The sequence below is a fragment of the Drosophila takahashii genome, chromosome 2L (genome assembly GCF_030179915.1).
Source record: "Drosophila takahashii strain IR98-3 E-12201 chromosome 2L, DtakHiC1v2, whole genome shotgun sequence".
NCBI lineage: Eukaryota > Metazoa > Arthropoda > Insecta > Diptera > Drosophilidae > Drosophila > Drosophila takahashii.
This window is the reverse complement of record NC_091678.1, coordinates 6424491-6437506: the sequence shown is the minus strand read 5'-3', so window position 1 is coordinate 6437506 and position 13016 is coordinate 6424491. Positions and strand designations below refer to the sequence as shown.

The 13016-nt window shown below is 39.1% G+C and overlaps 1 protein-coding gene across 1 annotated transcript in view; it reads left to right on the top strand.

Annotated features, from left to right (window-relative positions):
- dpr3 (defective proboscis extension response 3) overlaps positions 1-13016 on the top strand; it is a 45054-nt gene that overhangs the window by 28060 nt on the left and 3978 nt on the right. Inside the window, exons 2-4 of the mRNA XM_017154182.3 lie at positions 7781-8184; positions 8357-8434; positions 9291-9423. Of these exons, the coding sequence (XP_017009671.3) occupies positions 7781-8184; positions 8357-8434; positions 9291-9423 (615 nt within the window). The remainder of the gene's footprint in view (positions 1-7780; positions 8185-8356; positions 8435-9290; positions 9424-13016) is intronic.

The window sequence follows — 13016 nt, the reverse complement described above, 5'->3', positions numbered from 1 at the left end:
CACACATGCACGCTCGTGCGGAAGGAGATAAGGAAAGGGTCAAAAAAGTGGGTGGGGGAAGGGCGGGGTGGCAGGACGTGCGTGGCTTAGCACAACATTTCCGCTTTCGTTTTCCATCTGTTCGAGCATCTAATTCTTTGCTCCTCCTTTTGGCGTGCAATTTTCCATTGGAAAACGAAGCAAGCACTTGATGCATGTCTCTTTCACTATGTGTCTTTGCACTGAGAGAAATAAATTGGGGGGGTGGATTAGCCAATCTAGATTTTATACAATGACTATTTTTTTATAAAATGAGATTTATTTCAATTTATTTTATTTTAGTATTTTTAACATTTTGAATTCTTACAGATAATTTAAAAAACTGTTTCGGTATTAAAAATAAATAATTTAATAAAAGCATATAAGACCAATAATAAAATTGATTACCTTATAATAAAATCATGTTCTTTTCATTTTATTCTAAGAAATAGAAGCCAAAACGTCTTAACATAAAAATCTAAAAAAAAAGCCGAAGTTCGGCAATAATACTATTAATAAAATTTTAAAATTGCAAATATAAAACCAATATATCTACGTTTTTTCTGGCAGTATATTCCGGTGCATATGTGGATATGTGCGTGGGTGAAATTGAAGCATTACATTGTCGACTGCTGATGGCATGCTGTTGCTCTTGCTCCTGCTGCCGTTCATCCTCCTGCTGCTTCGATTCTCCTGACACCTTTCACACTTCACGGGAGAGGAGGGATTGGAGTGCGGAGGGCAAGGGCAATAAGGACCCGACCTGAACCTAATCCCGGCCTGCAGCCTCTACTGGCTAGAGAGTTGGAGTTGCCAGGTTGCAGGTCCTGGTTTTGCTCCTGCCTGCTCCTTTGCATCCTGACTGCTGGCTGCTGGCCTCATTTGCAGCTTTCGAGTTGCCGCCTCGTTACACGTTAGCTTGTTATGCTTTTATGGCGGCCCTTGTACTTTTTCCATTATGCCAGCAAGTGTTGTTCCTCCGGCTCCGGTTCTTGGTCCTGTTCCTGCTCCTGTGCTACCCTTGCTAACCCTTCCCACCGGGAGCAGGACTCACCCCTCTGCTGTTGTTGTCCTTGGGCTTTTATTGCATGTTTTATGGAAATTTTCAAACATTAGACGCACTCTGCACATCAAACGCATTTAACGCATTTCAGGTCTTCCACTCTAGGACTGCTTTTCCTCGGGCTTTCCATTACCTTCTCATCCTCCTCATCTACTGGTTCTGCTTACCCTTACCACCCACTCCACCCCCTATATTTGTGTGTCCTTCGTGTATGCTGTCAGCCAATTTAGATGGCCCAAAACGCACCTGGGCAAAGTTATGTGCATGCCCCTATGACTCAATCTCTATTACTGCACTGAGAGAAAAATGTGGTCGAAATTCAAACCCGAAATTAACTTTATTCTAAATTCTCAGATCATATGTATTTTTCCATTTTGTTCGCATTTACTGTTTAGGAATATCATTATATATGTTAGGAGTTAAATGTTTTACAAAACAAATATTGTTGGGTAAAAAACGACTTTAAAATGTGTCTGGCGCTTACATCTTTAATGATTTCGAAAAGGTTTGAAATCAATTTTGTTGCGTTTATTAATACCTATCGAGATGTAGAAGATATTTTTCAAATCGGACCATTCATTAAAAAGTCATGAACAAATAATGAAATTCAAGCAGTGCAAGCAGTTGCATTGCTGCTTGCATACCTTCATCTCCTTCGCACTTCCCTTAACTGAGTACTGGGTATAGTCACTCGAATTATTGTTTTCTCTGTGACAGTAGGACTGCTTTTCCCTCGCCTTAAATCTCAATACCTCTTGTCCCAAGTTGCTGTGCATTTTGGCTTTTCGAACATGGAACACAAACTGCTAATTTGGTTTGATGTATTGCTCCAGAGACATCCATCAGCAGCTGGAGCTCCGGTTCTCGGCTCCTGGTCCTCCGGATCCCCGAAAACAATGAGAGCCACGGGCCTAAAACCAAAATTGATTATGTGAAATTTGTCTGATGTTGCGTGTGTGCGTCTCTGCTTTTGGCTGGTTTTTGTGTGTGCGTATGTCTCTGTTGGCCACAAAAATGTTTCGAGCCTTCTTTCCGAAATCGATTCTTCGGGGAACTATTTGCAGCATTTGTTTCGATTTGCGTTTGCATACGGAATGAAAGTGGACAGAGGAAGTCTGAATTACGGATATGATTTCGTCCACAAAACGGATAGGATTGAGTACCGTACCGGCTGGGCCATAACGAAATTGAAAAATTTGATCTGGCTCGTGATTAATCAAGCCAAAAGGAACTGTGCTCGACTTTTAAGAGGAATTATGAGTACTGATTTTTCGGAAATTCAACAAGTTGGTAGGGGCCTAATTGCGGACAAGAAAACTCATTTAGCACTGTACGAAAAGCACTTAATGCATTAATGACTAACTGGTAGTCATTTAAGTGGCTTTTGGGTTTTACACAGTAAAATGCGAAATTGCGAAATTTCAAACTTAAATCTTTAATTTTAAGGCTAAAGAAAAATATGTTTTTAAATTCACATAAAACAATACAATTAAAAAAATATATTTTTTGAAATAAAATAATGGTAAAAAGAGTAATTTAATAATTAAAATATTTTTTATTTTTTCGGAAATATTTTTAGAAAAGATTAAAATAAGATCGTCAATATTTTTACCAAATATTATAAAAATAACGTAGGTTTTTGCCAAGATTAATCCCTGATTAATCCTTAAGAGCTCAAAATACAAATTAAATTTAGTTTGTATTTCATTTTACTGACCAAACTGGTAAACAATTACAGCCACGATATTTCCCCAATTAAATGACTTTTAATAGACTTTCCGGCTTCTCCACATAATTGACACACAATACGCATTTGTGCGTTCATGTGTTAAGCTGCATGAAAAACATTTCAAACGCAAGCCCAAGTTATTAACAGCATTTAATCTTCTCACCTGGTGGCCCCGAGTAAATGCATTAAATATGTTCACCTGAGTGGCGAGTTAATCGACTATTTTTTTCGTTTTTTTTTTGGTGAAATGTAACCGTTAAATTGCATCAATTAAATGACATTTCAATAGACTCAACCACTCAAACCCTTTGGCTGAAAAATAATTTTTGGTTGCGTAGGGTTGGTTGGGTTTATTCAATCAATTCGCCGGCACAAATGCTATTAATTTTGTGGGGTTTATATAGAGTAAAAGAGAGAGAAAGAGAGATCTGGCTATAAATTCATTTATAACTTTGATACGGGACATGCCAAATGGCCACACAATGTTTGTCCGAGTCAAATCCACTTTCACTTGACACATAAATTGAGTTAAAAGGAAAATGCCAAATTGAATTTTATTTACGTTGAACATTCACGCTCGATTTCACACACGAAACAAATCCGCTGGCTGGCATGAGAAAAAATAAAGAACAAAATCAGAGGAAATCAGAAAAAATCAAAAAAAGAAAAGAAAAACGAAATCTGGGCATTGAAAAACCCCCAAACACGTGTGTGAAAGTGTGTGAAAAGCGTTGCTGAGCCGGGAGATCCTTAAAGTCAGCAAAATGAAATTTACATGAGGCCCACATGGAGCCTGGAGTCGCATCTCATTGTTATGCCAAGACATTGTCGTCATCAAATTATGGGCATGTAAAAATAGTTGCCATCCTCGGCCATATTGTTCGGCATTATGTAAATCTCTAGGAAAACCCGCCGCCTCTCCTTCCATTTCCCCATGAACACGCCTTTAATTGCAGAGGGCAAAAGGAGCCGGAGAGGGGGGTCTTTATGGCCGACATTACACGAGTGTTAACGATGACAATGAGCGGACAGGATTCGAGGTCCTGCCACGTGAATCCTGCGGAACGTGCGAGTCCCGAGTCCCGGACTCATTATCATTCGTCTGGTGTTTTGCTATTTTTATAGACACTTGCCACTCCATGGGGACCGAACGCCGAGTTCGGAGAGCTTCGAGCTGAGGCACTTCATAAATAATCAGATTTCTGTGCAGGCAGCAGATGAATCCCAGCCAGCGTTTATTGAACCCTCTCCATGTCTCCCGTGACATTTGCGCCGTCTTAAAGGAAAATTTCCATTCTCCCTCTGTCACTCCCATTTCTGTGTTTATTCATATCCGAAAATGAAAATTGTATTATATGTATATGCTTATGCGGCGCTAAGCCAGACAGAGTCTCTGACAAATCCATGGGTAGTTTTCAATTGCCTGCCATTTCAATTTATTTTCTTGTTTTTCCTCCGCTCCCTCACCTCGAATCTCGAACCCTGGAGGAGCTGCCATCTCTTTTTGCCCAAACTTGACATTAGGCGACATTTTTTGTTCGGTCCCGGCACTCGACTCTTTAAATAGAACAGAATGCTGTCAACAGGGGGATACAAATAGTGTTCTGAAAAAGGGTTCATCGGGGGGATTCTTTGGGCTTAAAATGCAAGAAATATAATATATCTTGGGGATTATCCTTATTTATTACAGAAATTAAATCATGAATATGTAAACATTCAGAAAAATAGCAATTTACAGAAAAAAGATGTTAAATGGATTAAATATTTTTAAACGAATTGTAAATAAATCCATTTCAAATTTATACATATTTTGTAAGTATGTTCTATCTTTCAACAATTATTCTTTAATTTTTTTTCATGTCTCTGTATCTTTATTTTATTTCATTAAATTGATTAAATATTTTAAAACGATTTGTAATTAAATCCATTTTAAATTTGTAAACATTTTGTAATGGAACATGCCATCTCTAAAAAATTAATCTTTCTTTTTTCCAAGACTTTGTATTTTTATTTTATTTAATTCCTGTAACTAAAAACCTCAGAGTTAATTGAATGAAAAACAACTAAAGGTTAACCAGCCGTGACTAAGTTAAATGATAGCTTTAATTGGGTTAACAGACTCCATTAAAACCTTTTCTCGTAATCTGCATCTCCGGAGTCCTTGACAATAGCAAACCAAAACCATATTCCGCAGAGGAAAGGATTGCTGGAACATCTAGTGCACATCCAAATGTTTGGCAGGATCCTCCTCCTGTTCTCTCCTGCTCCTTTTGTTTGCTCCTCGCTTGTCTAGTATTTTGCTGTTATTTTTGTCATTTTAAGTGCTTTGCCAAATGCACACGAATCGCTGCAGGCGCAGCACGAATATTTTGCCGAAACACTTGTGGCAGATGTGTATGTGAGTTTTTGGCAAGAAGAGTGGAAAGTGGCAGGAGGAGGAGGAGGCGGTTCTGGTCCGCGAGCCCCGGAGGCGAAAATGGGGCGTGCCGCGACCTACAGCAAACATTGGCCAAAAACACAAAACGCGGCGACCAACTTTTAGCCGCCCATGGGCTGCACTGCGAAATCAGTTTTCGGTTTTGGCCGGGGGACTGCCACCCAGAAATAGGCTCGAAAAGAAATACTCGAAAAAGCTTTGCGGATTAGTGCAAAAAAATAACCGAAAAACACACAAAACAACAGAGCTCACTGGTCTTTTATTTGCTTAAATTTGTTTAGCAAGTTTTGCAGTTTTTGTGGCCGTTTCTGCCCAAAAACTTTGAAGCGGTTTTGGAATCGGAATGGGAATCGAAATGGTATGGGAAATGGCAGGCCAATGATGAAGTTATTGATGGTGATGATGGAAAATCGCTTTCACAGCTGCTACTACAACTGCAGCTGGCGGGGGAACTGCCCGAGAATTTCCCTACGGCATTTCGTTCACCACCGACTTTTCCTTTGAGCATTTAGGTGGAAAAATTCCATTCGCGGCCGAGGGAGCATCACTCATTCGCAGCGTTGGCAGACGCAGATTTTTTAGGTTTTTTTATCGCCTCGCTTTTTGCCCGCTTTCTTGTTGGCGACAAACAATAAAATACAAATTTGCTACTTTACTTTACAGCAGCGCATAAAGAAGAACAACAAACGGAAAGCATTTCCATGACCTCATGTGGTGAACCCAGACGACTCGCAGTCGGCATCCGGGGGCAACAAAAAAGTACGGGGAGTGGGCGAGACCTTTAAGTAGGTCGCAGCAAAATAAAAAGTTTGTTTGCCAGAGCTCTCCATTCGAGTGTACGCATAAAACATGGGTTCGGCGGTTCGGCCCACGAATGCCAGGATAGCAGGATACCCTAGAACGAAGGTCGCAGGACGAAGGGCGAGGCTGGATAATCCCAGGAATTGACTGAAAATTATGTGAAAATAGAAACAAGATTAAAGGAGCTGCAGCTGCTGGTGTGAGCTGTGCGCGAAAATGCTGCTCCCAAATTTATGGCAGTGTGCGTAGAAGAAAATATATATTCCAAGGTTTTCAAATAGATAAAGAATTTAAAGGAATATTTTTCAGTCAGAGAAAATTTATTGAACGTTGGGAAAATTCTCTAGCAAATGAATTCACTTGAAACAAAATTAAAAAAAATAAACAAACCTTTAAAAATAATTTTTTGATTTATTTTTAAATAAAAACGCATTTATATTTAAATTTTTAAATAATTCAATTATTGTTAAAGGTTTTTTTATGGCTAGTAATCTTTAAATTTGTAGTAGAAAAAAACTGTTATTAAGTGCACGCCAATTGTTTTTGCCTAAAATCCCCCAAGGATGCCATGAAAAATTCTTTTCCAACTTTATTGCCAACTTCAAACTCAATCCAATATCCCCAATTTCCCGGCTCTCAGCTGGGCATTTTCCCGCCTCCCCCCACTCCTCGTCGTCGTCCACAACAAATTCCCTGTTGATTTGAATTTAAAAGTAATTTTTTTCTGCTTCACTTTTTTTTTAGTTGGCATATTTGCAAATATTTGCCGTCGTTGCTGTCGAGACAACATGGCGGATGCTTAATATTTCGTTGTGACTTTATTTGTAGCTTGTTGCATATTATTTCTGCCATTTTTGTAGCGTTTATTGTTTTGCTGCGCACAAATTGAATTTGTCACTTTGGCTCAACGGATTCGCTTAAATTGTCGCCGCGAAAAATGGGAAGCCGAATTGATATGCAAAATATTTTTGTGTGCACACATATGCAGTGGCGGATAAAAATGCGCAGCACTAATAAATTAAATGCAAATTGTGCGCGGCCCCGCAGCTTAAAGCCAAAAACGGAATTTATTTGCTTAAATTGTGCGAGTTGCGGGCGAAGCGGAAGGATGAAAGTGAATTGAATTGAAGTTACTTTGCGGTCGTCGGCGGGGGAAGGCAAAAAGTTGTGGCCAAAGTGGTTACAAATCAAATCAAAAGACCCAGCAAGATGAATGGCCAAAGGGAAGGGGTGAGGGGGTAGGGCAAGCCGACCGAGTTATAAATTCATTTGGCCAACAAGGAGACGCAACCGAAAAGCAAGGCTGGAAACGCCTTACACAAGGAAAACTTAGTTTACATACATTTTTGAAAACATAAATAGGAATTTATTAAGGCGATGTTATGGTTGTATTATAAAATATCCATTAATTTAAATTATAAATAAATACATAAAAAAACAATGAAAAATATTGAGTTTCTTAAAATTGTAAATTTGTTAAAACCTTGTTAAAAACAAAGAAAAAAATATCATTTTATAATAATAATAAGACCTCATAAGCTTTTTAAATTATTTAATCCTAAGAAATATATTTATTTTAACATTTATAAAAACATAAATTAAATGTTTTTATGATTAAAAGCTAAGATTAAATTCTCTAGGTGTCTAGAATAATATATTTTTTGTTTTGTGCATTTTATCCTTTTGCTGCTTCCTTGGCGTCTGCTCACCCTGTTCCCTTGTATTTTTGCAGGACTCGCTGCGGCGGCAGCGTCCACTGGACAACCGGAAGACTCCAGTGATGGGCCAACCCTGTCGACATTCCTGTCACCATCACCGTCGCCATCAGCGGCATCATCATCATTCCCTTCCCCTTCCTCAGACAGTTTTTCATCGTTTGCGGTGGCGAACGGGCCGCAAACGGAAGCCACGAATCACACTTTCAAGAGTTTAGCCTTCCTGGACGCGTCCTTTGGCTCCGATCTGTTTGCCCAGACGGACACGGAGCGGGAGAGGGAGGGGGAATCGCAGGACTCGCAGGACTCCTCGCAGTTGCTGCCAATTTTCGACTTTGGCATGCCGCGCAACATCACCGGACGCACTGGCCACACGGAGGCCATAATTAAATGCCGCGTGGACAGTCTCCATGATAAATCGGTGAGTTCCCGGTGGAAATAGCCACTCGTCCTTCTTCTCCTCCTCCTGGGGGTAGGAAAGTGATGAAGATGCGTGCCAAGGACATCGAGTGTATCATATGGATGTGTACTCGTTAATCAAATTTCTTTCTTTCTCCCTTTTCCTTTCCCCGAACTGCCCATCTGCTCAACAGGTATCCTGGATACGGAAACGTGATCTGCATATCCTGACCGTAGGCACCGCCACCTACACGTCGGACAAGCGATTCCAGGTGGGTCCAGCATGTATTCGTTTACTAATTGAATGCGATGGTTAACTGGGGGCCTCAAAGTCAGCCGGACACAGTGGGTTAATGTTATTCGATGGTGACTGAAAGGGGGAATATCTTGAATGTCGGGGAGACTTATTAAATTAAATGTGAGCCGAAAAGAAGTAGAATTCCATTCGCGGATTTTAAAGAACCCTCTTTAATTTCAAGGGGTGCGATTGCAATGTTAAATTCCAGTTAAAAGTCAGCAAATAATAATACAATTTAAAAAATAAATCCCTGGACCATCTGTCAGCTAAATTTCATAACAATCTCCCCCGAAAGGTGAACTACCTGCAAATCTATACAAATAAACCAAATGAAATCCCCAGATCCACCCACAGATTAGCTGCAAACATAACAAATACCGATAAACTTTCCACTCCGGTATCACAATGTAAAAGTTAACTCTGGCTCTCGAGGGGAATTATGGCCATAAGGCCACTTTCATTATGCATGCATAAACGATATTTCACTGGCTAATCCAACTCATAACTCAGGACAAGACCAAAGCTACCTCTCAGCCCACTGTGCTGATGCTGTGTTGCAAACCAACCAACAAGCAAACAAACAAACAAACATTCAATTGTATAATTGCTTAATTTCCATAAAAAAATAAAAGCACGATTGAATGGAAATACGAATTTGCAGCCTTGCAAATTGTTGCCTTAAAAGCGAATAATTATTCCGCCGAGACTGACAGAATGAATTGAATTGAAAAACTGCCAGACGAATATAACGAAAACTGAAATATGAAATCTGTAAACTGTGAAGTGAGACCCGTAACTGAAACAGAAATTGTGTCCTTTCGAATTGGCAGGTGACTGAATCGAAGGATGCCAGGGAGTGGACCCTCCATGTGAAGTCGCCGCTGGCAAAGGACAGCGGCATCTACGAGTGTCAGGTGAACACGGAGCCCAAAATGTCCATGGCCTTCCAGCTGAACATCATCGGTGAGTGTGGGACTGGGATCTCAAATATATTTCACATTTTATGCACATTCATATTCTTATTTTATCTATCTATTTATTAGTTTATTAATTTATTCATTTATTTATTTATTTATTTCTTTGTTTATTTATTTATATATTAATTTGCTTTTTTATTTCTTTATTTATTTATTCTTTAATTTATTATTTATTCATTTTAATATAATTTCGTAATTTATTTATTTACCTCTTTATTTATTTATTTGCTTATTTGTTTAGCAGCTAGTGCGATCTTAATAACTATCATGAATTTATTTATGTTTTGGCTATGTCTAGATTAGATTAGATGGAAGAATGGCCTTTAAGATTTTTAAGAAAGCAAGTATATTCTTGGGGTTTGGAGTTCTGCTCGGTTTGAGGGGTGGATCGCATTTCTTTCTGTCTAATAATAAAAAATACATTTAATTTCATTGCCATAATTATTGCATTTATTTTCCTTTGGACTGACTGTTTACCTTGTCGCCGCTGGGTTTATTAAAAATGTTAATTTGATCTGAAGGGGAATCAAGCACCAAGCGCTCGGTCCCTTGGACCAGTTTCCGTTTTGTTTCAGTTCGACCTCCTCTAGGCATACATTTTTAATTTCGCATTTCGGCCCATAAATAAATAAACAAATAAAAAGCGAGGTCGTCGAGGCTCCCGGGGCTACCAGCTCCTGATTCTGGTTTTTGGCCCCCAGGATGCAAAATTGGAAGCTTACATGTCGCCGGAGCTGCTGAGTTAATTAGCATGTCAACCCGGCGGGATTACGGGCACCGATTGGAAATGTATTCAGCGCTTTAATGAGCCATGCATAATGCGTGTGTCCGCATATAATTAGCTGGCAGTGTGTCACCCGTCCGGTTTCCTGTGTGTCCCATCGAAAACAATGTCTATTGTCTGCATTAGCGACTCCGAAATCCACCGGTAATGATTAATTGATGATGGTCTGATTACGGAATGGCAAAATGGGTGCCTAATAATATTATTTATATTCAAAAAACTGGGGTGTAGGACTATAAGAATGTTCTTATTTGAGAACGTAAACAAATAGATTATTATACCCATACTTTTCTTTTCAACAAAACCCTATTGTACCTTGTTCTTATGATAAATAGAAAGAAAATTCATACTTCCCTTCTTTTATTTTTTTAAAACACAATTACCTACACATAATGAAATTCCTTCGATATCCGCTGATTGCCTCATTGTATCGGCGTTAATTCGTAATCTCAGTCCGTTTAAAATACAATCAATTTGCATATTGATTTTAATGGGATGCCAAGGAACTGGCGATGGCGAGCTTAAGTCAGTGCCATTAAGATGGCAATTGTTTGGTCTTTAAATCACTGGCTCGATAAGGAGACAAGTGCTGTTCAGTGCGGTGGATAAAAGAGTGTCGAGCGCGGGCTTAAAGAAGTAAAGGAGTAATAAAGGACATCTCGGGGCCGAGCTGGTGACAGGTCCTGTCGGCATCTACTGTCAGCCACTTATGCAAATCAGTCGGCAATGCCTTTTTAAGTTTCCGATTATGCACTTGGGCGCGATGCATTTTCGTCCTGTCACTGGTTTATTTTTCTTTGTCACCCTTTCCCTGAATTTCCCAGAATTTCCCAGCCTTTCCTGATTTCCTGCTCTGACGCTTACAAACGAATTTCCGATTACATTTTCTTCATGGCCGTATGCATTTTAATTTACGTTAATGAAACAATTTCCAAAGGAGCATGACAGCAGTCGAGTGGAGCAGAGTGGCCACTGGCCATTGGACAGTGGTGACAGCCTGGCAAACTGGCTGCGTCCTTAATAACATTATCGGCATACGTGTCGTATGAGTGACTTTCGCAAGGCGCTTAACTCTTTGCTCCTCGCTTTCCTTTTTCGCTCTTTTTTATTTTCCGCTCCTGTTTCTGTAGCTGCTTGCCTCGTTGTTGCGGTGCATTGCATTTAATTAATGTCATTATGTAAATTTATGCGTCCCACCCAAACGATTTTATTTTTCCCTCAACGTTTCACAGTGTTTCTCATTTGTTTTTTGTTGCGAAAAAAGAGATTTATGCCTGATATAAATTCTGCCTGGGGCGGTACGTCCACCAAGAGTCCCGTAAAATATCCAAAATAAATATGCATAAAGTATGCCCTAAGATGACAATTTAAAAGGTTGGTATTTATGCACGCATAATTTAAGAAAAATATATACCGTATATTTCAACTGCAATTAGCAGCATAATTGATTGTTTAATCTTTTCGAAACGGGGAGTGAAATTCCGCATTGCGTAAAAATATTTTTCAACAAGGCATTAAAGAAATATTTTTCAAAGGCAATATTTTTATGCACATTCTGTTGCATTATTTACACTGCCATTTTTAATTATTGCCATTATACTTTTCGCAGATGTCTTCTTAATCTTTTAAATAATTATTATTTAATTAATAACTTAAAAAGAAATGTTGAAACATTTATTTCCACTGCATTTAATAAATTTGTGTAAATATTTCCACATTTAACCACCTCATTTAATTTAATTCCTCAGCATTTTCATAGCATAATTTTCTGCGCTCTTTCAAATCTCATCACGTTCTTTTTTCAAGAATTTAATATGGCTATTGCCTTGATTTCTATTTCCATACCCTCCAAAGTGGTAATTACAACCATTTGACCTTAGAGAAAGCCCACGTTTCGCGCAGCCCCTACTTGTATTTTTGTTGCTGGTGGCAGGTCGCATTGCATTTTATTTTCATGAAATATTTAAATTAAAAAACTTCATGCGCCGCCACACAAAATGCACGCAGAACTTTAGCGACAGCTGCTGAAAAATGAAGGAAAAATGAAAATCTGAAACGAAATGAAATGAAAAACAGTGGGTTGGGGGAAAATTGTTGCTGCAGCTGCCTGTCCCTGTCTCTGTCTCCGTCTCTTTCTCGATTTTCCCTTTCCCTCCCCCCGCTGCCGGGTGTTAATTGCCTTTAACGCAGTGACACTGCACAAACACTCTCGAAAAAGGGGGCGTGGCTGAATGGGGGGTTTTGGCCAGAAGCAGATACAAATACATACGCACTTAATGGCGCAATGGGATTTTTTAACTCACACTTTGCACATATGCCACAGACGCAAACAAACAGACGGAAAAAAGCCAGTGGAGAAAAGGGATGAGCAACGTGTGTGGAATCGTGGAAGCGAGATCTCTAGCAGACGCTTTAACCCCTGAAAACCCCCTCCCCTTTTCACGCCCCTCTCGGGAAACCCCTGAGCATCCTGCGACCCATGTAATCATCATCATATGCACTTTTATGAGCTGCTCCACACCACGCCTGTGGCCACAGTGGGGCAAAAGAGCACGGAATTTAAAGAGTTTTTTATTTTTATTTAAAAAAATATTATAAAATAAAAAATAAAAATAATAAAACGTATATTAAAATAATTAAACATTTTTAATGGTTATGCTTTAAAAATGAATTTTTATGTAAGTGAATTAAACACAATTAAAAACATATGTACAAAGTACAATACCCATCTGAGGCACTTATGCTATGCATATTACATTGTAACAAAATTTAGAAAATCATTCAGAATATTTTTA